Raw genomic sequence first — 21,759 nt, 5'->3', positions numbered from 1 at the left:
TTTATCATGATGTGGCACTACCGTGGGCATTTGCCAAAGCTCATTAATTTGTACTCTTTAATGACCCTTATTATATGTAAATTATATCTCCTAAAACTGACTCAAAAAAAACAAAAGGTTACTTGAGAGCCAGTCATAGTGGTGCACACCTGTAATCCCAGCACTTGGGATGTGAGGCAGGAGGATTGAGAGTTCAAGGCCTGTCTGGGCTATATTGTAAGACCCTGTCTCACACACACACACACACACACACACACACACACAAACACACACATGCACGTGATGATTGCTTGCAATAAAAGTGTAGTATTAAGACAGGCATCTTGTTCCTTTTCCTAAACCTATTACTACCCCAAATGCCCTTCACATCAAAGTCTGGAGCTTTTGCCTGGCGTCAGTGTCTCATGCCTATAATCCTAGCTACTCAGGAGGCAGAGATCAGTAGGATCTCAGTTTGAAGCCAGTCACAGCAAATAGTTCTTGAGACTATCTTGAAAATACCCAACATAAAAAAGGGCTGGTAGAGTGGCTCAAGTGGTAGAGTGCCTGCCTAGCAAGTATGAAGCCCTGAGTTCAAACCCCAGTACTGGTAAGAAAAAAAAAAAGTCTGGAGCTTTTGCTGTCACTAATGTTTATCTTGCTTTGATTTCTTTTATCACAACTAATTTTCATTTTAAACTAAGAAGGTTTTGTTAGGCTTTACAACTTAATACCCTGTTTCCATCTTTTTCTAGTTTACTACTACTTATGATAGAAATAATAATACAGACAGGCACAGTAGTAATCCTAAGTGATCCCAGCACTTAGGAAGCTGAGGCAGAAGGACTGTGAGTTTGAGTGAAGCCTACATAGTGTAACCCTGCCTCAAATAAAGAAAAGAGGGGTTGAAAATATAGCTCAGTGGTAGAGCAGTTGGGTAGCATGCAGAAGGCCCTGTGTTCAATCCCCAATCTGAAAGAGAGAGATTTTTAACTGTCATATATTAAGCTAATTTTCAACAGACCCCAGAGCCAACAGTCACTAAGCACAAGGATCATGAAGTATCTATTTTTGTCATAGTATCTATGTCAGACTGTCTCTATCTTTGGTTTGAAAAAACCTCAAAATCTAAAATTGTTTAAAAAATAAATGGCAGGTATAAGTATTCAAGGTTTTAAAAAAGTCTAAATAAACTGAGGATGCATAAAGTAATTAATGGGTGTAAATTGAATTACAGAAAAGTTTTGTAATTGAGTCATTGCTGTGTCCAAGATAATATCAACTTGTCGGCTACAAAAGATCCTTCTCTGAAACTAGTGTCAAACCCACCATCTGAGAGGTGATTTAGTTTTGGCAGAACAGCATCAACTGCCAAACTGAAACTGTCAGTTTCATCTTAATAGCTGTAAATTGGTTTATGTTTAGCATGTAGACTTGTTTTGATTTTATAGTTGCTTAAGAGCTATATATATAAGAAGCTTATACCTAATGTTAGGGTTTCAATATATTCAAGCAGTAATGTACTAAAAGCAGCTTTAGTATAATTAATTAAAAATCAACCTTGTCAGCCTAATAATTTCTTTTCTTTTCAAAGTATGAGGTACTCGAGCTGACTTCAGAGTATCCTGGACATCTTCTTACCTGGTCTTCAGCATCCGTAGACTGTGAAAGCAAAACCTGCCCAATTCAGGGGAGGGGCAGCATTGCATTAGAGATAAAACCCCGAGTGGACTCCCCACCAGATGTGCTTGCTCCTTGTCTGTGGAGCACCCCTCTGCAGAGGTAAATTTTGCCTTGCCTGTTGACTTCTGAGTTGTGTCATCTCTCTCTTGTGACACCTCAAAATCTTAAAGATATTTCTAACAGTAATATGGGGAGACACAGGGATGGAACTGGAAGTTTCCAGGGGAAGGGATGTTCTGGTAGAGCACTGCCAGGTTTTGGTGTCAAAAGTAGCCAGGTAGAGAACACTAATAACATCGTTGGTAGGAGGTACCGGAGATAAGAATGAAGCCCAGCTGCTCACAGTGGCTCACACCTGTAATCCTAGCTATTCGGAAGGCTGAGATTGGGAGGATGGCAGTTGAGGCTGGTCTCTCCATCTCCAACATCTCCAAAATAACAACAGCAAAATGGACTGGAGGTGTGGCTCAAGCAGTAGAGCGCCTGCTTTACAAGCATGAAGCCCTGAGTTCACAAAAAAAAAAAAAAAAAACAATGCCTCAGCTACTGGGTGGATCCTGCTGCTATAGATGCAGGTAGGGGCCAGAAGGTGACAGGTTTGACTACTCAGCCTTCCCAAATCTGCCCTGACTGGCCCTTCTGGTGGGACATTACCACCAGCTCCCCAAAGCCATGGATAGCCCTGAAGTTAGGCAGAAGTCCTGGGAGTATGTGACACGGCACCACTGGAGAACATGGACTGTTTGGAGTCTGTCACCCTCTTGCTCCATGTTTCCCCGAAATCTCTTATTCTAAGACTTGTTTATTTTTCATTAACATATTCCAATTGATGTTACTGCTCTGCATGAGGCATTACTTCTGTTTTTGTTGGAACTGGGGTTTGAACTCAGAACCTCATGCTTACAAAGCAGGTGCTCTACAGCTTGAGCTACACCTCCAGTTCATTTTACTGTGGCTATTTTTAGAGATGGGTTCTCACAAAATACCCAAGCTGGCCTCAAACCTCGGTCCTCCAGATCTCAGCCTCCCAAGAAGCTATAGGATTATAGGTGAAAGCCACCAGCACCTGGCTACTTTTTTGATTGTTAGATTTTCAAGTTTCCCTTCCTGCAGCTATATAGAGGTTCAGCTCCCCCTAGTGACACAACCCACAACCTTTCACAACCCACAACCTTTCTGAGTCTTCAGAGATTTTTTTTTTCTTCAGTACTGGGGTTTGAACTCAGGGCCTCAGGCTTGCTAGTCAGGTGCTCTGACACTTGAGCCACAACTCTAGCCCTCATTATATATTTTGATAGCTTCAAATTAATCTACTAACTTGACTACTTGCTATCTGAACTGTTTCTATTTTTTAATTTTTTAGGTAATTTGGACAATTATATGTTCTTTATCAACTAACTTTCTTTCTGCTTTGCTAATAAGGGACTCTTCTTGTCTCTAAGTACCATTTATTATTTTGGAATTCAAATTTAAAATTCAGCTCTCTTTTGATCTAAGTAATCCCTTCCTTCTTTCCTTCCTTCCTTCTTTCTTTCTTTTCCTGGGGTTTGAACTCAGGGCCTCAGGCTTGCTAGGCAGGTGCTCCACCACTTGAGCCAGTCCTCCAGCCCCAAGTAACTTCTTTACAATTAAGCTAATTTTAATTTTCAAAAGTTTAAAAATTATTTTCAGGCTGGGGATGTAGCTTAGTGGTAGTACACTTTTATGAGACCCTGAGTTTGATCCCAGCACTATGGGGAGAAAATGTATTTTCAAAACAATGTTATTTTCCAGAGTCATGGAGTGCTTCTTTGTACTTTCAAAACAACATTAGCTCTGCTATCTTACCACATTTCTTTTTTTGGAGGGGGGAGGGGAGCAATGGGTTTGAACTCAGGGCTTTATGCTTGGTAGGCAGGTGCTCTGCCAGTTGAGTCACTCTACCAGCCCTTTTTTGTGATGGATTTTTTTGAGATAGGGTCTCATGAACTATTTGCCTAGGCTGGCCTCAAACTGGGAGGCTCCTGATCTCTGTCTCCTGAGTAGCTATGATTACAGACATAAGCTACTGGTGCCTGGCATGGGATGACTTTCTCTTCAAAATTTCTATCTTCTGAGACCAGTGCTACAAAACTCTGGACACAAATCAGATTCACTTTTTTTCATTTTAAAAATATAAGGCTGGGCACTTGGGAGGCTGAGACAGGAGGATCTCAAGTTCGAGGTCAGCTTTGAACTACATAGTGAGAGCTTGTCTTTAAAAAAAACTAAAGAAAGGGCTAGCAGAGTGTCTCAAGTGGAAAAGCACCTGCCTGCTAACATCATGAAGCCCTAAGTTCAAACCCCAGTGCCACCAAAAAAAAAAAAAAGAGAGGAAGGAAGGAAGGAAGGAAGAAGGGAAGGAAGGAAAAGAAAGAAAGAGCAAGCTTGGGGCTGGGAATGTAGATCAATGGTACAATGTGCCCAGCATATGCAAGGTCCTGGATTCAATGCCCAGCACTGCAAAAAAAAAAAAAAAACTTAAGTTTGGTGTGGTAGTACATGCCTATAGTCCCAGCTATTCTGGAGGTTGATGCAGTTTGGGGCCAGCCTGGGTAACATAGCAAGACCACATCTTAATATCTATTATATAAAGCAACTAATTTAAAAATCCAGAAGAATATAGGCCAAAAAGAAGAAGGAGGTGGAGAAGGAGGAGTAGGAGGAAAAATAAAAATAAGGAGAAGGAGATGGAGAAAGAGACATAATAAGGAGGAATGTTTGGATTGAGAGAACCAGCAAGAGGGAAGAAAGGGGAAAGGAAAGTCAACAGGGAGTGAATATGATTGAAGTACAATATAAAAACTGTTTAAAAAGAGGGGAGGTTAAGAAAGACAGGGTAAGTTTGATCAAGGTACATTATATGTGTTATGTAAATTTCACAATGAAACCTGTTTGTACAATTAATTCATGCTAATAAAAAATTTTCCCAATGACATTCTTTTTTTGTGGTGTTTAAATTCAGGGTCTCATGCTTGGTAGGCAGGTATTCTACCATGTGAGCCATACTTACAGTTCATAATAAAAAAGATTTTTTTAAATCTTGCAAAAAAAACCCTAAATGACTAGATCCTATGCCTCAAAAAGCTGGGCTTAGTACCAGTTACAGGATCCATTTAACATGTTATCACATAGTTTGAGACTCATCCTTTGAGAATACAAAATAATGTGGTGAAACCTTTTTTAAAATTGATTTGCACACTTGTCAGAATGACTAAAAGTTTTAAAAAATGGCAACACTAAATGCTGGTGAGGTTGTGGAGAAACTGGATACTCATGTTGCTAGTGAGTGGGTTAGACCCTTTGAAAAACATTTTGGCAGTTTCTTACAAAACTAAACATGCTACATCAAGTTTAACCCAGCAACTGCACTTCTGGGCATTAATCCCAGAGAAATGGCACATACAATTGTTGATAGCAGTTTTATTTGTGACAGCTCAAAACTAGAAGCAGCCTAGATTTCTTCAATAGGTTAATTATTAAACTGTGATACACCCATACCATGGAATACTATCGGAATAAAAAGAAACCAGCTATTGGCACATGAAAGCAGCCTGCATGTTCATGTGGATTTTCAAGTTTATTGTCATGAATTTGCTGTTTTGTTTTGAGATAGTCTCTTTATGTTGCCCAAGCTAGCCTCGAATTCCTGGACTCAAGGATCCTCTTGCCTCAGCCTCCTGAGTAGCTGGGACTACATGTGCAGTTCCTCTTAGCAACTTCTTTTCTCCTTCCCATCTTCCCTCTTCCTTCTCCTCCTCCTTCCTTTTCTTTTGTTTTATTCTAGACAGGCTTTCACTTTGGAACCAGGCTGGCCTCAAACTCAAGATCCTCCTGCCTCTGAGCTTTACAGTGTCTTTTTACATATATAATTATGTCCCCTTCAATCCTGTTTTGTTACCTGTGGCTTCTCTCTCTTGAGCTGCACCCCCAACGCTTAAAATTTATTTATTTATTTCATGAGACAGGAGTTTTGAGCTCATGGCTTCACAAAGTAGGTGCCCTAATGCTTGAACCATACCTCCAGTCCATTTTGTTCTGGTTATTTTGGAAATGGAGTCTTGTGGACTATTTGCCCAGGATGGCCTTGAACCAAGATTCTTTCAAACTCAGCAAGGATTACGGACATAAACCACCAGTGCCCAGCTTATTGACCTTTTTCAAATTGGGTTATTAGTAGTAGTAGTAGTAGTAATATTTTGCTATTGATGGGTTTTTTTGTTTTGGTTCCTTATATGTTATAAATATTAACGTCTTATGAGATATATGGTTTGTAAATAGATTCTCCTATTCTGTAGGTTGTCTTTTTACTCTGTTGACTGCTCCTTTGCTGTGCAGAAGCCTTTTAGTTTGATGTAATCTCTATCCATTCTTTTTTAATTATTATTATTATTTTTTTTTTGGTGCTATTGGTGTTTGAACACAAGGCCTCACACTTGCTAGGCACTTGAGCCACATCACCAGCTCCCTATCTACTCTTCTGTAGTTTTTATTTGCTGTTTCCCTGTTAGTATGCTGCCTGGGGAGAAGGCTTTTGCCTTATGTGGGAGACTGAGGCAGTGGAAGTAGGCCTTGACATGAGCATTGCTATGTCAAGGGCCTCTTGGCTGATAGGCACGGACCCAGCCAAGGGGAGGCAAGGTTCTGCCTTGCAAGAAAAACAGGACACGCTGACCTGGTCAGGACAGTCTGTACTAAATAAAAACATACCACAGCTTCTTTGTTCTGCCACCTATGCGACTAGACCCATGAGAACTTGACTTGCATTTCACCCCACTCTCTCATACATGCTGTATAAATAAATGCACTTGGAGGCAGATGGGGCCTCTGGCATATCTTATTAGGAGTGTAGGACCAACCTGATTCCAGCTTTTCTCTGTGTCTGTCTTTGTGTCTTTTTCTTAATCCCCAGTCACCCCTAGTCAGGTCAACAGACCTGCTTATGCTGGCTGTGAGAGCCTTACTCCACTGTATTCTCAGTGCCTAGAAAGGGTGAGTTCAAGGCCAGCCTGGGCTACATAATGAGACCCTATCTGAAAACAACAACAAAACCACACATTGTTTTCTGAACACCTCAACTACCTTGCCACCTGTGTGATTTTGCTCATACCCTTTTTTCTGGTGATCAAGGAACTACATTTTCCTTTTAGGTCAAGTGCCACCTTCAGTGTGAGCATTTTCCTCATGACTCAAGATTTCAGTCTCGGGCTGAGACTGTGGCTTAAGTAGTTGAGTACCTGCCTAGCAAGCACAAGGCCCTGAGTTCAAAGCCCCAGCGCTGCAGAAATTGACATGTCGGGCACTGGTGGCTCACACCTATAATCCTAACTACTCAGGAGGAAGAGATCAGGAGAACTGCAGTTCAAAGCCAGCCTGGATAAATAGTTTACCAGATCCTATCTCGAAAACCCTTCACAAGGGCTGGTGGAGTGGCTCAAGTGGTAAAAGCAAGTGCCAAGCAAGCATGAGGCCCTGAGTTCAAACCTCAGTGCTGCTAAAGTAAATAAATAAAGCTTTAAGGGCACACATTTACATTAAAAAAAAGAAAGAAAGAAAAGAAAACCCTTCACAAAAATAAGGCTGGTGGAGTGGCTCAAGGTGAAGCTCTAGTACCACAAAAAAAAAAAGAGATTTCAGCCTCCTACTCTTTTTTTATGGTCTGTACATATTCAGCATACAATGTTTTATATATTTCCTCTTTTTAAGTATATGTTCTGTTTCCAAAATTAGATTTTAAATTCCATAAAAACAGGAATCCTGTTTTTTTGTTTTTGTTTTTGAGATAAGGTCTTACTGTGCTTCCCAGGCTATCCTTGAATTCCTAGACTCATGCATTCCTGAGTGGCTGGGACTATAGGCTGAAAACAGACCAGACAGGAGTAATCCCATTTTTATGTGTATTTTTATATGCAGTCCCTAGACTAATACTAGAAGCTCTCAATACTACTTAGTAGCTGGAAGAGTTGGCTCAAGTGGTAGAGTACCTGCCTAGCAACCATAAGGCCTTGAGTTCAAACCGCAGCACTGCCAAAAATAAATAAATAAATGCGGAAGCCTATTTAAAAAAAAAAACTAGGCCAGGTTCTGGTGGCTCACACCTATAATCTTAGCTGCTCAGGAGGCAGAGATTAGGAGGCTCGAGGTTCAAAGCCAACCCAGGCAAATGGTCCATGAGAACGTATCTTGAAAAAAAAACCAAAAAAACCTTCACAAGAAACATAGGGCTGGTGGAGTGGCTCAAGGTATAGGCCCTTAATACAAACAGCAGTACCACCACCACCAATAACAACAAAAAAAAACGTACTTACACATTTAGCTTAAAATCATCATCAACAGCCAGGTGCTGGTTTCTCAGCAACCTGTAATCCTAGCTACTCAGGAGGCAGAGAGCAGTAGGATCACAGTTCAAAGCCATCTTGGGCAAACAGTTTGCAAGACTCTATCTCAAAAATAGCCAACACAAAAAGGGGCTGGTGGAATGGCTCAAGCCACTAGCAAGCACAAGATCCTAAGTTCAAATCCCAGTGCTGCCAAAAAAAATAAATAAAAATCATCATCATCATAAAAGATCTCGGACACTCTTTAAACTTAATTTAGATTGTAATTGAATAATGAAGCTAAAAAACATTTCCATCAAATGTAATCCTTGAACAATGAATGCATTTGCTTACCAGAATATAACACAGAATTAAGATTGAATGTGGCTGTTTGTCATTCTCTGCTGATGTACTATGGGTCAGTTTTCAAAGGCAAATGTTATAGTGTATTCCAGGACATCTGTGTTCATACAATCAGTTATTTGAAACTATATTTGGATGTATGAGCTATTAAAAGCTTCTGGCACCGAGTGACCTTTCAGGCAGAATTTAGATTGACCGCTCACATCGCTGCTCCCTGTTGCTGAGTGAGAAACAGCAGAAAACCCTGGATTCGAACATCTGTTGGGTCTTTGTTTTGCTTTGTTTTGTTTCCTTTCATTTTGCCTTAAGAAGATGAACAATGAAACCACAACCCTGATATCCTTGAAGGAGGCAATGAAAAGGTTGCTAAGGGCTACAGGGAGGGAATAAGCATGGGTTTGCTATTCTTGGAAGATGGGGAAGAGAAGAATGAAAAATAGAAATAAGCAAAGAAGGGACAGACATACCAATTAGAACTGTTTCTGTTAAAGTGGCTTAAGTCTTCCAGGTTCAAAAGTTTGTAAATTAATGATAAAAGTCTGGGGGTTGGGATTTACCTCAATGGTAGGAATGTTTACCTACCATGACAGAGGACCCTGGGTTTGATCCCCAGCATGAATAAATAAATAATAAGGCAATCAAGAAAAAAATGTCTCTGCTCCCAGGTGTTATAACTCCATTCAATTCATGCATACACTAAATGCTAAGTTAATAAAAATATGTAAAATGTGTTTTCTGTCCTCAAGGAGTATACAGCCTGTAGGAATGACAGAATTACTAGAAAATACTTAGAATTTAGATTGGGAGTGGCTCAAGTGGCAGAGCACTTGCCTAGCAAGTGTGAAGCCCAGAGTTCAAATCCCAGCACTAGCAAAAAAAAAAAAAACCAACGACAACTTATGACTTAAGGCAGGTGACCTGATAATGGTGATGTTCCAAAAGGGTAAGAGAACACGAGTGGGGGGGGTCATTCTACTTTGCCATTAATACTAGGAAAAGGTCTCTTCATAGAGGAACGCTTAAGGAAATAAAACATGGAAAGGAATTCTAGAGAAAGGAAACTGTACATGGAAGGTATATGCAAGCCTGGATTGCATATGAGTGACTAGTGGCAGAAGATGGGGGCAAACGGTAAAGGGTTGTATGTTTTCTGCTAGGGAGATCCACTTTGCCTCTAAAGCTAACACTGGGTAAGTCAAGGTGGATTAAAAGATGCAACATTAGCTGGGTTACATTAGCAGAACTGTACTTTAGAACAATATGTCTGGAGAATGGATTGGAGACTGAAGCAATGGAACAGTCAGACTACTGTAATCCTGGGTCCAAGTGAAAGATCATGAAGATCTTGCTGGGCATGCAGAGGAAGAGATAGATGAAAGAGACATTAATGGATGGGGGGGACAAAGTTGAGAATTATTCTAAGATTTCTATTTAAGCAATTGGATAAGCAGTAAAGTCATCAACTGAGGTAGGGAATTGTGGTAAGAAATGGACTGCACTCAGATTTGCATGCTGTTTAACATGTAATGGAATGGTCTACGCATGCCCTTTGGTGACAGAATTCCGAAGAATTGCTGCAATTATAAACTTTTATGCTGATTGACAAGCATAAAAGATCACTTCTAAAGTCCAAGCTAGAGAAGACCTATAGTAAAATTGTCTTAAAGGTCTAAAAGTTAATATAAACAGTATGCCAGATTACATGGTTTTGATTTGAACACAGATTGCTGCTATATGAATTCATGCAAGCTTATACTCCTAAAAATGCACATTTTGTATCTCATCTTTGTGTAAATAAAATCCAAAGCAGTGAAGCATTTTCTCCACAGTAGTTTCTGAAGACAGGAGAGAGGGTATTAGTAGGTTCAGTTTAATACAGTTGAGTTTGACATCACCATCCTGGTGGAAGTATTAGGTCTAGTGCTTAGTAGAGACGTGGTACCTGAATCTGAATTAGCCTTGGGAGAAATTGAAGACCAAGAGGAGAAAATGGTCAAAGACAGATTCTTGGGCAACCATAGAGGTATTCAGGTCATTGGTGAGGTAACACATATGTTTATACATCACTTCCTTCATGAAATTCAGACAATGTGGGTGGCTTCAGGCAAGTGAGATGTATGACTCAATTAGACATAATTCCAGTGCTACAGTGCCTTCTGATAATCAGGACTATTTAGAGCTACTTAAACCCCCATGTCCAGTTGTACAGTTCAGCATCTCATTCACATCACATCACAGATGTCAACATATTATACAGAAATATGTTATTACTTCTGGGGGTGGTGGAGTGGCTAGCAAATGTGAGGCCCTGAGTTCAAATCCCCATGCCACCAAAACAAAAAAAAAGTATATTATTACTTCTGCGTAAGGCCTTTGCTAGATATTGGGAGACTGGCATACAAATTTCTAAGAAATGGTCTCTGATTTCCCCTTGCCTAGAATTTACAGTTTAGTTTATGAAAAGTAAACTTAAAAGTAAAGCAGGAGGTGAGCACTGGTGGTAGAGGGAGTCCCTGTAAGAGAAGGAGGGCAAAGAGGTTTCCAGTTAGAGAGGGAATTCAAGAAGGCAATGAAATTTAAGCTGATCCTTAAAAAAACAGGATTTAGAAAGTCAAAACAGGATAGAGAAAACTAACTTATTATTATTATTACATTTTTGGGTGGTACTGGTGTTTGAATTCAAGGCTTCATGCTTGCCAGGCAGGTGTTTCCCTCTTGAGCCATGCAAAACCTTAGTTTTGTCACTGACCGAAACTAACCCTCGATTCTTTCATCCTCCAGAGTAGACCACAAACTCCAAGCTATAGAAGCACAGTTCAAAGAACTGGACACCACCAAGGATAATCTGACACAGAGATTTGAATATCATAGCAAGACTTTGGCAAGTCAAGCAGCCCAAGATGAGATGTGGGCATCAGTTTTGGCACTCAAGTGAGTACTGATTGAGAAATCAACAGAATTTGGTGGCCTTGTGAGAGCTTCCCAATTTGAGTTTAACATGGTTCCAACAATAGATTAAGATGGTATTACATTTCCTTGGTCCATTCATTCAGAAAAGATTCATTTGAGTGCCTGTTTATATTCTAGGCACTGCAGTAAACATCTCATCCTAGAGTCTTACTTGCCAAAGTCTGATTGGCAGAAATAAATAATAAAACTCTCTTTCCATTAAGGAACTGAAAGTATAGGTGACCTGAGAACTCAGCTATGCAGTTTAGTGTGAGCTAAAATTCTAAAGTGATTATTTTCTAAAAGACAACAGTTGTGATTTCTAGTGCATTTGTATTGTTATCCTAGTCAAATGCAATTTATATTTATACATAGTGTTCTGCTTCAGAAGCTCTCCATGTTTTCCTTAGGTTCACTTCAATGGAATTGAATATTTTAAACAGCTACGTCATTGAAGTACTCATCTGCTTGCATACTCGAGTGCTGGAGAAGCTGCCAGACCTGGTGAGAGGACTTCCCACCTTAGCCTCTGTCCTTAGGCGCAAAATCAAGAACAAGCGCATAAGGGCTGCGTGGGAGTCTGTTCTGGAGGAATGTGGGCTGCAAGAAGGAGATATCACCGCTCTTTGTACCTTCTTTGTTGCGTACGGTAACAGGGCAGAATACTATGCAGCTAAAGTGAGACAGATGTACATCAGAGATGTTGTGTTCGTGATCACTAATGTGGTAAAGAACCAGGCTCTGCAGGATGGTTTGCTGAGGGCTGTTCAGGTCATTGAGAAGGGGAAAGCAGTGAAGACTCCTGAAGAGCAAAAGTCAAGCCTAAAAGAGTTGATACCATCAGTCAAAAACTAACTTGTCACCTTATGACCCAGTGACTCCACTTCCAGCAGTTTATCTTGCAAGTGGCAAAAGAAAGTTTGCAGTGTTAATTCATGCAGGCTTATAGTTATAGCAAAAAGTGAGGGGATTATTATAGAGAAATTATGACAAATTGATACAATGAATATTTTCTGAATGAGTACATAAAATAATGAAAAAGCTCTTTGAATAATGACATGGAATGGTGCTGGGGGTATAGCTGAGCATGAGTGAAGCCTTGGGTTTAATCCCTAGCACCACAAAAAAATAAGCAAAGGAAAAAAAATAAAGAAAACATTATGGGGGCTGGAGGTGTGACTCATGGTAGAGTGCCTATCTCACAAGCGTGAGGACCTAAGTTCAAACCCTATACCATGAAAAAAAAAAAAAGCCTGAAAAAATAATATGGAGTCATCACCAAGCTATAGTGTTGTTTTTATTTAAATATTCATTTCCTATATATGCTAAGTAGAGAAACGGGCAGAACCAAAAAAATATATATGAGCGTATAGGTTGCATGTTATTTAGGTATCTATAAACTTTTGCAGAGATACATTAAAAAGTGATAATATTAGCTGGGTGCTGCTGCCTTACATCTATAATCCTAGCTACTCGGGAGGCAGAGATCAGGAGGATCACAGTTCAAAGCCAGCCTGGGAAAATAGTTCTGCAAGACCATATCTTGAAAAAGCACTTCACAAAATGGGCTGGTGGAGTGGCTCAAGGTATAGGCCCTGAGTTCAAGCCCCAGAACTGGAAAAAAAAAATGTGATAATGTTAGTTGTTTTAGGAAAGAAAACTAAGACATTAGGAATAAAAGGTAAGAGGAAGTCTTTTCAGGATTAATCAATTATAAACATTTTGAATTCTGAACTACACAAATGTATTACCTATTAAAAGGCAATTAAATGCCAGGTACCAATGACTCACACCTGTAATACTAGCTACTTGGGAGGCAGAGATCAGGAAGATTGAGGTTCGAAGCCAGTCCTGGCAAATAGTTTGTTTGTGAGTCCTTGCCTTAAAAATATCCAACACAAACCAGGGCTGGTGGAGTGGCTCAAGTGGTAGAGTACCAGCCAAGCAAGTGTGACTACCTGAGTTCAGACCCCAGTACCACGACTAAAAAAAAAAGGCAATTAAACAATAAAAGCTACCTAACATATACCATGAGAAGCTATAAATTACATATTGATGTACATTTGCTCTTTTGTACAGTATCAGTTGCATTGATCACTTTTTTATAATATTTATTGGACACCGAAGGCCATGTGCTAGGTTTTGTGAATAACAGGAATATTAGAAAATGCAGACTCTTAAGGCGAGGATTAAATATAGATGCTTTATTTGGGTGGTATGTCTTCAACAGTCAGAGTGAGGTAACATGCTGGAAAGAAATGAGGTAGAGAAGGATATGAAGCAATAGGAGGCGATGTACTACTTTGCTGACCCCTCCTTGAAGATGTGCCATGAGAGACATAACAAGTTGTCAGCAGATACATCCATTCTCTTGTTCTTCTCCATACTCCTGTTTGGAAAAACCATGTGTTGGAAGGAAGAGACTTTATCTCTTTATCTGTTGTGCTCACTCAATCACAGTTTTCAATTGCCCAATGTTGCTGTATATATCATTCAGGCCTCCCTAGCAGCCACTAGAAGCCCATTCCTCAATGTTCAGAAGTGGCAGAAGAGCCAGTGATTCCAGGAATACAACTGGTCAGCCTCAGGCAGAACAAATGATTGTGGGTCCAGAAAGCAACCCACAAGGCAAGACCATGGAAACCTGAGGAAGCATCCACAGAGAAAAATCAAAATGCAAAAGTTAAATAGTGAGATTACAATAAAACTCCTATCACCAGGCAATATATGATTGGGTACATTTATAAGAGGGACATCACTGTATGATGGAATAAATACTTCTTAGAGGAAATGCACCAAAGGATTCTTGAAGAAGACAAAGCCACAAAGTGTTTAAGACAAATTAAGAAAGCAATGCCAGACTGGAGGAGCATGAGGTCCTGAGTTCAAACTCCAGTGCTACCAAAAAAAAAAAAGAAAGAAAGAAAGCAGTGGCATGACAGCATGAGATCTGTGTGGAAGTAAACGGATTAAGGTTGAATGCTTAAGAGAACAATGGGAATGGGGCCCAGTGCTGGTGGTTTACATCTATAATCCTAGCTACTGGGGAGGCAGAGATCTGGAGGATTGAGTTTCAAAGCTAGCCCCAGGCAAATAGTTCATGAGACCTCATCTCAAAAAAAAAAAAAAAAAACAACACACACACACACACAAAACCAGGGCTGGGTTAGGGGAAAAGTGGCCCAAATAATGTATACACATGTAAGTAAATGTAAAAAGAAAACAAACAAAAAACAGGGCTGGTAGAGTGGCTCAAGTGGTAGAGCACCTTCCTAGCAAGCAGGAGCCCATGAGTTCAAACTCCAGTACCACAAACAAAAAAAAAAAAAAAAAAAGAAAAATGGAATAGCTAGGCATGTAGTATACTCCTGTAGTCCCAACTGGTTAGGGAGACTGAGGAAGGAGGATTGCTTGAGCCCAGGAGTTCAGGGGAAGTCTACTTAACATAGTGAGACCCAACTCAAACATTTACTTTTAACTCTGAGCTGTTTTTAGGATGTATTGATCTAAATTATGTACTTAGGTATTTCTTGGTATTTCCGTTTTTCCCTCAATAATTTTATGTTAAGACATGCAGGCATTTGGGTATTGTACTACCCCATGCCCCCTTTCCCCTGTAGTCTTCTAATCAAGAGGTGGCAGTTTTTCATTAGATTAGTAGTTAATGGTTTCTTATCATTATGTCTCCTTTATTGTACAACTCTTTGCTTCTCCTGTTGTTAATTTTCTTGTCTTGGTTCCTTTGAAAGTTTCTATGTTCCTGTCACTAGATTTTCCCAAACTCACCAAAAGCTTGAGAAAGCCCTCTAAAACTGTCTTCTGTAGTTATATGTCTCAAGTACTAACAGTTCCTTTGTCTTTCCTGGAACTGTGTTGGGGCTGCAGTTCATGCTGTTACTCTCCAGACCTTCTGCACCTCTGGTGTCTGAGACTCAGCTTTCTGTTTCTCCTGAGTTAGATCCTGTTTCCTGCACGTTACCTTTTCTTGCTTGGTTTATTTCCTCATTTCAGAACAGTACTTCTTCCATGAGCATCCTGAGAATAGGATAGTTGAGAAGTAAAAATTTTAAGTTGCAAATCTGAAAATGCCTCACGTGTAACTGACAATATAGAATTTTAGGTTGGAAATCACCTTGGAGAATTTTTTAAGGCATTCATTGTCTTATAGCCTGTTGTTTCTGATAGCAGATCTTTCTATATGACCCATTTTGCTGCCTCTCCAAAACTTTTGTTCTGAAGTTTTGCCATGAGAAGTGCCTTGGCATGAGTGTGTATATATTTATTGACTTGGGGTAGTCAGCAGGCCCTCCTGGTGACTGACTCATTTTCTTCAGTTCTGGGAAATTGTCTTGTACTCATTTTTCTTTTCCATTGCTTCTCTCGAGTTCTAACAATCTTCTGTTTTTCTTACCTTTCTTGCTTTCCTTCTCTTTGCCTTTTGCTTTTACCTTTTGAACATATTTCGACTTTTTTTGGCAGCACTGGGGTTTGAACGCTTGCTAGGCAAGTGCTGTTACCGCTTGAGCCATTCTGCTAGCCTTTTTTGTGTGTGTGATGGTTTTTCCAAGATAGGGTCAGTCTCCTGAACTATTTACCCAGTACTGGCTTTAAACCACGAGCCTCCTGATCTCTGCGTCCTGAGTAGCTAGGATCACAGATGTGAGTCACCAGTGCCCATCATATTTTTAATGTGCAAAGCTCACTCTTTCTGATCTTCCTTTCTATAGACTAATTATTTCATAAATTCAGTATATTTCCTGGGGTGGTATTATAATGTATGTGTCCAGGCTTTCTTAACAAAACACCATTGACTATAGAAAATTATTTCTTAACATTCTGGAGGTCAGGAAGTCTATGATCAAGATTGGCAAGGTAGATTTCATCCTGAGGTTTCCTCTTGGCTTGTAGATGGTCACCTTTTGACTGTGCTTACATAACCTCTTTGAACACAGGGAGGTAGAGAGCAAGCTCTTGGTGCCTCACCCTAAAGACCTTATTTAACTCCAGTTACTTCCAAAATTCTCATCTCCAAATGTCCTCACTCTGGGGTCAGGACTTTAACATAAAAATCTTGAGAAGACACAAATATTCAAAGGTCTTTTTTCCTAAAGACCTGTGCTCTTTTGTACTGGAGATTGAACTCTAGGCCTCAAGCGTGCTAGGTAAGCACTTCACCACTGAGATATGTCCCCTGCCCTTTTATTTTTGAGATGGAGCCTTACTAAATTACCCAGACTGGCCTCAAGCTTGTCCTCTTGCCTCAACCTCCATGAGCTTATAGATGTATACCCCCCACACCTTTTTTTTTTTTCCCACACGAAGACCACAAATGTTTGGGTGAATAGCTGCAGACTGAGCTATTTCTGTTAAAATGCCAGTACAGCACTGTGTTGGGCACTGCACTAAACAAATGCTCATTTAGACTTTGATTTTTTTCAGTTCTCAGCTAGGCTCTTAGTGCCATTTACCAATCATTGATTGTGCTCCTGGGTCTTTTTTCCTCTCTGGTCCCAGTTAAATTTTTGAAAAGTTACTGCTGTTAACAACATGAAAAGGGACATCTTGATCAAATGATCTCTGCCCCCTTCCTCTACTAGGGAGAAAAAAGTTGAAACCCAGTTTGTGATTCTGCATTAAGGGCTACCTTGGTGGGACAGGCAGGAAAGGCTAACAAATGAGGAAGGAGGCCTCTGAGAGCTACTGTGGCCAAGGGACAGCTTGTGGCATAAGTAGGCATGAATTTAACCTGGTATTCTGGGAAGCTGTAGATTTCACATCCACAGAAAGAATGGCATTGAGTGTATGCCTTATAGCAGACTTTCAACAAAAGCTGGTTTACTTGCCCTTGAAGTTTGTGGCTTATACCTGCAGTCACACTTAAAAGCATTGCAAAGGGCCACTTTTTTTCCTGTTTCAGGAAAGAAGTAACACATTCTCTTTTTATTTTTATTTTTTATTTTATTGCTTTTTATTTTTTCTATTTTGCTAGTTTAAAAAAGATTTCTAACAGGGCACACTTTTGCACATTGATCTCTGGACTTTGATATAAATGAGAAAAAGCCATGAAAGAGCTCTAAGGGACAGAAATGTTAGCCACCCTCAAGGGCAGACTGGCAATAGCTCCAATTCTAATCTACCTCCCAAGAGATTCAGCCTGTTAAACCACTGAATTTCCAGATGATTCTTTTTAAAAAGGTGACTCGGCTAATATGGTCACTGGTAGGGGTTTTCAAGAGTCCACAACACTAGTTCTTGTTATTTGGCTTCCTTGTGAAATAAAGGACTTTTATTCCTATCTCTTGAGTGCTGTGACTTGGGCTGAGAATATAGCTCAGTGGTAAAGTGCTTGCCTGGCACTCCACAAAGCCCTGGGTTCAACCCCTAGCACCACAAATCAATTGGATGGATGGATGGATGGATGGTTTGGATGCATGGATGCTATGGCCATCTGTTTGAGGCTGAATCCAGAACATGGCAGTCAGGCAGTCTTTACCATTTCACAAGAGCAACGAGCTCTTGGTGAAGTTAGCAAGAGTAAGGGGCCCTGGTTAGGATAAAAAAAAGCAAGTTCGTAGAGCTGGAGGTGTGGCTCAAGCAGTAAAGTACCTGAACTGAAACCCCAGTCCCTGCTTTGCACCCCCCTTCCCGCCGTCCCCTGCCAAAAAGCAAGTTCTTAAAATCTTTACCACTAAGTGTATATTACTTAAGTAACAGATTTGTTGGATAGACTTGTGTAGTCATGTTAAATGTGTTTTCATTCCCTGAGCACAGACAGTAATGTGGGTACCCTAAGGTGGGAAGGAAGGCTACCCTAGCCTGAAAACCTAGCTTGCTGACACACGCCTGTAATCCCCAGCTCTGGGGAGGTTGAGGTGGTAAGATTGTGAGTTCCAGGCTACTTGGGCTACACAGGGAGACCCTGTTTGAAAAACAGAAACATAAATCCAAAGCAAATTATAGGCCTCAGATATCAGTTATAGTAAGATATATAAACACCTTAAGTAGGATAACTTTGGAATTCAATGCAGAAATTGCCTTGGTATATTGCCTTGGTATTTTACCTATAAATATATTGTGTAACCTCCTCTATTACTCTTCCTTCCTTTTTCTCCCTACCCCATATTGTTCAACAGTTTTCAGTGTGTTTCATTTTGTCTTGTTCCTACACAGATGTAATGTACTTCAATATTACTCATTCCATCATTCTCTTCTATTCTCCCTCCTCCCTTAGTCTCTACTAGTCCTACTATTTTAAACATGTTCTACATATATATGTATATATGATAATGCTCATATTTGTATTTGGATCTATCTTTCACACACAAAAGAAAACATGTGACTTTTGTCTTTCTGAACCTGACTTACTTTACTTAATATGATGCTCTCCAGTTCCATCCATTTACCTGCCAGTGACAAAATTTCATTCTTTATTATGGCTGAATAAAATTCCATTTTCTTAAACCATTCATCAGTTTTAGGGCATCGGGGCTATTTCCATAGCTGGACTATTGTGAATAATGGTGCAATAAACATGTGTGTGCAGGTGCCTTTATTGTAAAAAAAAAAAAAAAAAAAAAAAAACAGAAACAGCTGTATATTCTGGGTCAGAAATTAAGATCGATGAATATATCTTTATAAGAGATTTTATAATCCTAGGTATAGGTGTTGTATTATCCATCTCAGTTTTGGGTTAGGGAGGAAGATTTAAAATGTATTTGTAGAAAATTTTGTTTAGTAAATAATGACAGCATTTATATAAACTTGTAACTCAAAAGATTGATTGTTTTTAAAGAAACAACACTCATGAAGATAATTTCCAGCCAGCACCAGTGACTCATGCCTGTAATCCTAGCTACTTGAGAAGGATCACTATTGGAGGGCATCCCAAGCAAACAGTTCATGAGACCCCGTTCCAAAATAAGAGTGAAATGGTCTGGAGGTGTGGTTCAAGCTGTAGAGTGCCTGCTTGCAAACATGAAGCCCTGAGTTCAAACCCCAGTACTGCCAACGAAAGATACAATTTTTAATGTACAGGTTGATTATCCATTATCCAAAATGTTTGAGATTTTGAAATATTTGCATGTTCAAAATGAGGTATCTCAGGGATGAGATCCAAGTCAAAACACAAAGTTTGTCTCACAAATAGCATTAAGGTAATTTAGTGTGTCTGCATTTAATGGCAACATTAAAGTATATTCTTTTTTTCCTGCCCCTCTTTACCCCAAGTATATTCTTGTGAACTTCTTTTGTAGAACTTTGATCGCTCTAGAGCACACTATTAAATATATGATGCACATGACAGAAATGGCTAAGTCCCAGAATTGAGACAGTTTTGACATCTGTTACCCAAGCTGAGGGCCTCAAACCTTTAGAAGGAAGGCTGGGCTATAGAAGGAAGTGTAAATGCCTGTCAGGTTGTCACAGGTCTGTGGATTCTCTGACCAAAACTGTCATACTTTCTTCAGGATCCACCTGGGACATGCTTTTCTAATGTTAAATAAAATTTAGTTCATTTGTTTGAGCTGAGCTCTTGCAGTAGACTTAACAGACCAAACCAAATGGAGTTACTCATGATGAAGTTTCAGGCCCCCAAAGCCAAAATAACTTCCAAACAATCGGGAGAGAAACTGTTCTGGATGCACTCTGTATGAGCCCACAGTCTTTGTTTCCCAATTTTTTTTTCAGCACTGGGATTTGAACTCAGGGCCTAGACCTTGAGCCACTCCACCAGCCCTTTTTTTTGTGATAGTTTTTTTTTTTTTTTTTTTGAGATAGTGTCTCTAGAATTATTTGCCCCAGCTGGCTTCAAACCGCAATCCTCCTGATCTCTGCCTCCTGAGTAGCTAGGATTATAGGCGTGAGTTACCTGTGCCACAGACAACAGAATGAGCACAGGAGCAGAGGTTGATTAAGTAGAGAGGAAAAGAGAAGAAAAGCGTCCCTATACAAGAGAAGTCTCAGAAAGGCTGAGCCCCAGAAGTGATAAGGTCTGAAATTTTCATCCATTTTCTCCAGGATGTTGCTCAGTCTCTATGCTAATTAGGTGTGCAGAAAGCAGCATCCCTGTTGCCTGTGCATGCAGTGTTCTGATTGGTTGTGCCCTCATTCTGGTCCATCCAGCTTTTCCTTCTTTTCACCCTTAAGGTCACAGGAAGGTCAAATGGAGGCTTCCAAGAGACCTTCCGCACTGCATAATTTCAGTTAGCTGCCTAGCCTACTTGTTCAAAATAATAGCCAAATCCTCCAACAGGCCAGTTTCAGTCTGCATGAGAAGGAAATTGCTCCTACTTTAACCTTTACAAGGAAAGAACTTTTGAAACCACCAATCTACTGTTTTTTGTTTCTGCTTTCCTGAGCTGTTATTTGTCTATAAAACCAATCTCTGCTCAATTCGTCAAAACATTCTATTTTATAGAATTCTAGAATTGCAAAGAAGAGCCAATAAAGACCTTTAAATTGAATTTTTGCAATTTTGTCTTTTGACACTAAGAACTTTAGAAAACTACGAAAGGCTTAATTAATAGACGTCAAAAAATAGTCTGACGAGAGAATTACAAAAATTACTGTTCATGTTTAGAACTTTCCCTTTTCTGCCCAGGAACCAATCAAGGGTTTCTGCAGCCTCGGGAGCAGGAGTCTCGGGGAGAGAAATCTGGAACCTGAAGTAGGAGGAGCTGCGACAGTGGGGAGGGGTGGGGTCGGCCCGGGAGGGACAGAAAGGGCCGTGCCGGAAGTCCCGCCCAGCCGGAAGTTAGGCGCTTTTGCCTTTGGACGGTTCTCTGGATGGGCAGTGCGGTTTTGGCGGGCAGTTGTGGCGTCACTAGCTGGCGGCTAGCAGCTCCTGCGGCAATTACGCGTTTGGCAGACAAGAGAGGTTAGGGGCAGGCCGGGGTTGGAGCCCTGGAAAACTACGAGGCGCCCAGAAGTTGGAACGAGGGGGCTCGCGGGCTGCCCCCTACAGCAACTGTAAAACGGAAGTTCTGCTCCAGCCGGAGCCCGGTGTCCGGGCGGTAGCGGCGGCGTTCTCGGTGCTGTGTCCTCGGGGCTTCTCGCCTCGGCAGCCTAGGGCAGCTCGGGAGCGAAGGGGAGCGGAGCATCCTGACCTGGTGAGGAGAACCAAGGGCTTTGACGCGGGACTCAGAGCCCCCTGTCCGCCCCGTCGCAGCCGTGTGGTCACTGCCGCGTGCAGCCACGCTTCCCCACGAAAACGTTCATTGATTTTTCTTGCGGACTGTTTGTCTTTATAAGGGGCAGATACACTGCCAGGCCGGCCAACCCTGCGCCTTTTTGCCTGAAGTCGTGGTTAAAGCTCCTAATGTCTGGTATCTCGTATGTGGTTGGGCGTAATATTTAAACACGAAGCTGTTAATTTGCTTTCTCTGTGGTTGGCCGAAAATACGATTCCTCTTCCAGGTGTTGGTGTTGAATAGGCCTCATTAGCACATTAAAA

At 40.7% G+C, this 21,759-nt stretch overlaps 1 protein-coding gene across 1 annotated transcript; it reads left to right on the top strand.

Annotated features, from left to right (window-relative positions):
* The first annotated feature begins 8,538 nt into the window (after window positions 1-8,538).
* Window positions 8,539-14,650, top strand: Smco1 (single-pass membrane protein with coiled-coil domains 1). The gene is made up of 3 exons (XM_074073422.1): window positions 8,539-8,722; window positions 11,142-11,291; window positions 11,720-14,650. Exons 1-3 carry the CDS (start codon window positions 8,673-8,675, stop codon window positions 12,162-12,164), a joined length of 645 nt encoding a protein of 214 aa, XP_073929523.1. The 5' UTR covers window positions 8,539-8,672; the 3' UTR covers window positions 12,165-14,650.
* The last annotated feature ends 7,109 nt before the right edge of the window (window positions 14,651-21,759 follow it).

Source organism: Castor canadensis, chromosome 5 (assembly GCF_047511655.1).
Source record: "Castor canadensis chromosome 5, mCasCan1.hap1v2, whole genome shotgun sequence".
Lineage (NCBI taxonomy): Eukaryota > Metazoa > Chordata > Mammalia > Rodentia > Castoridae > Castor > Castor canadensis.
Note: the sequence above shows the minus strand (reverse complement) of the source record. Positions and strands in the feature narration are given on the sequence as shown.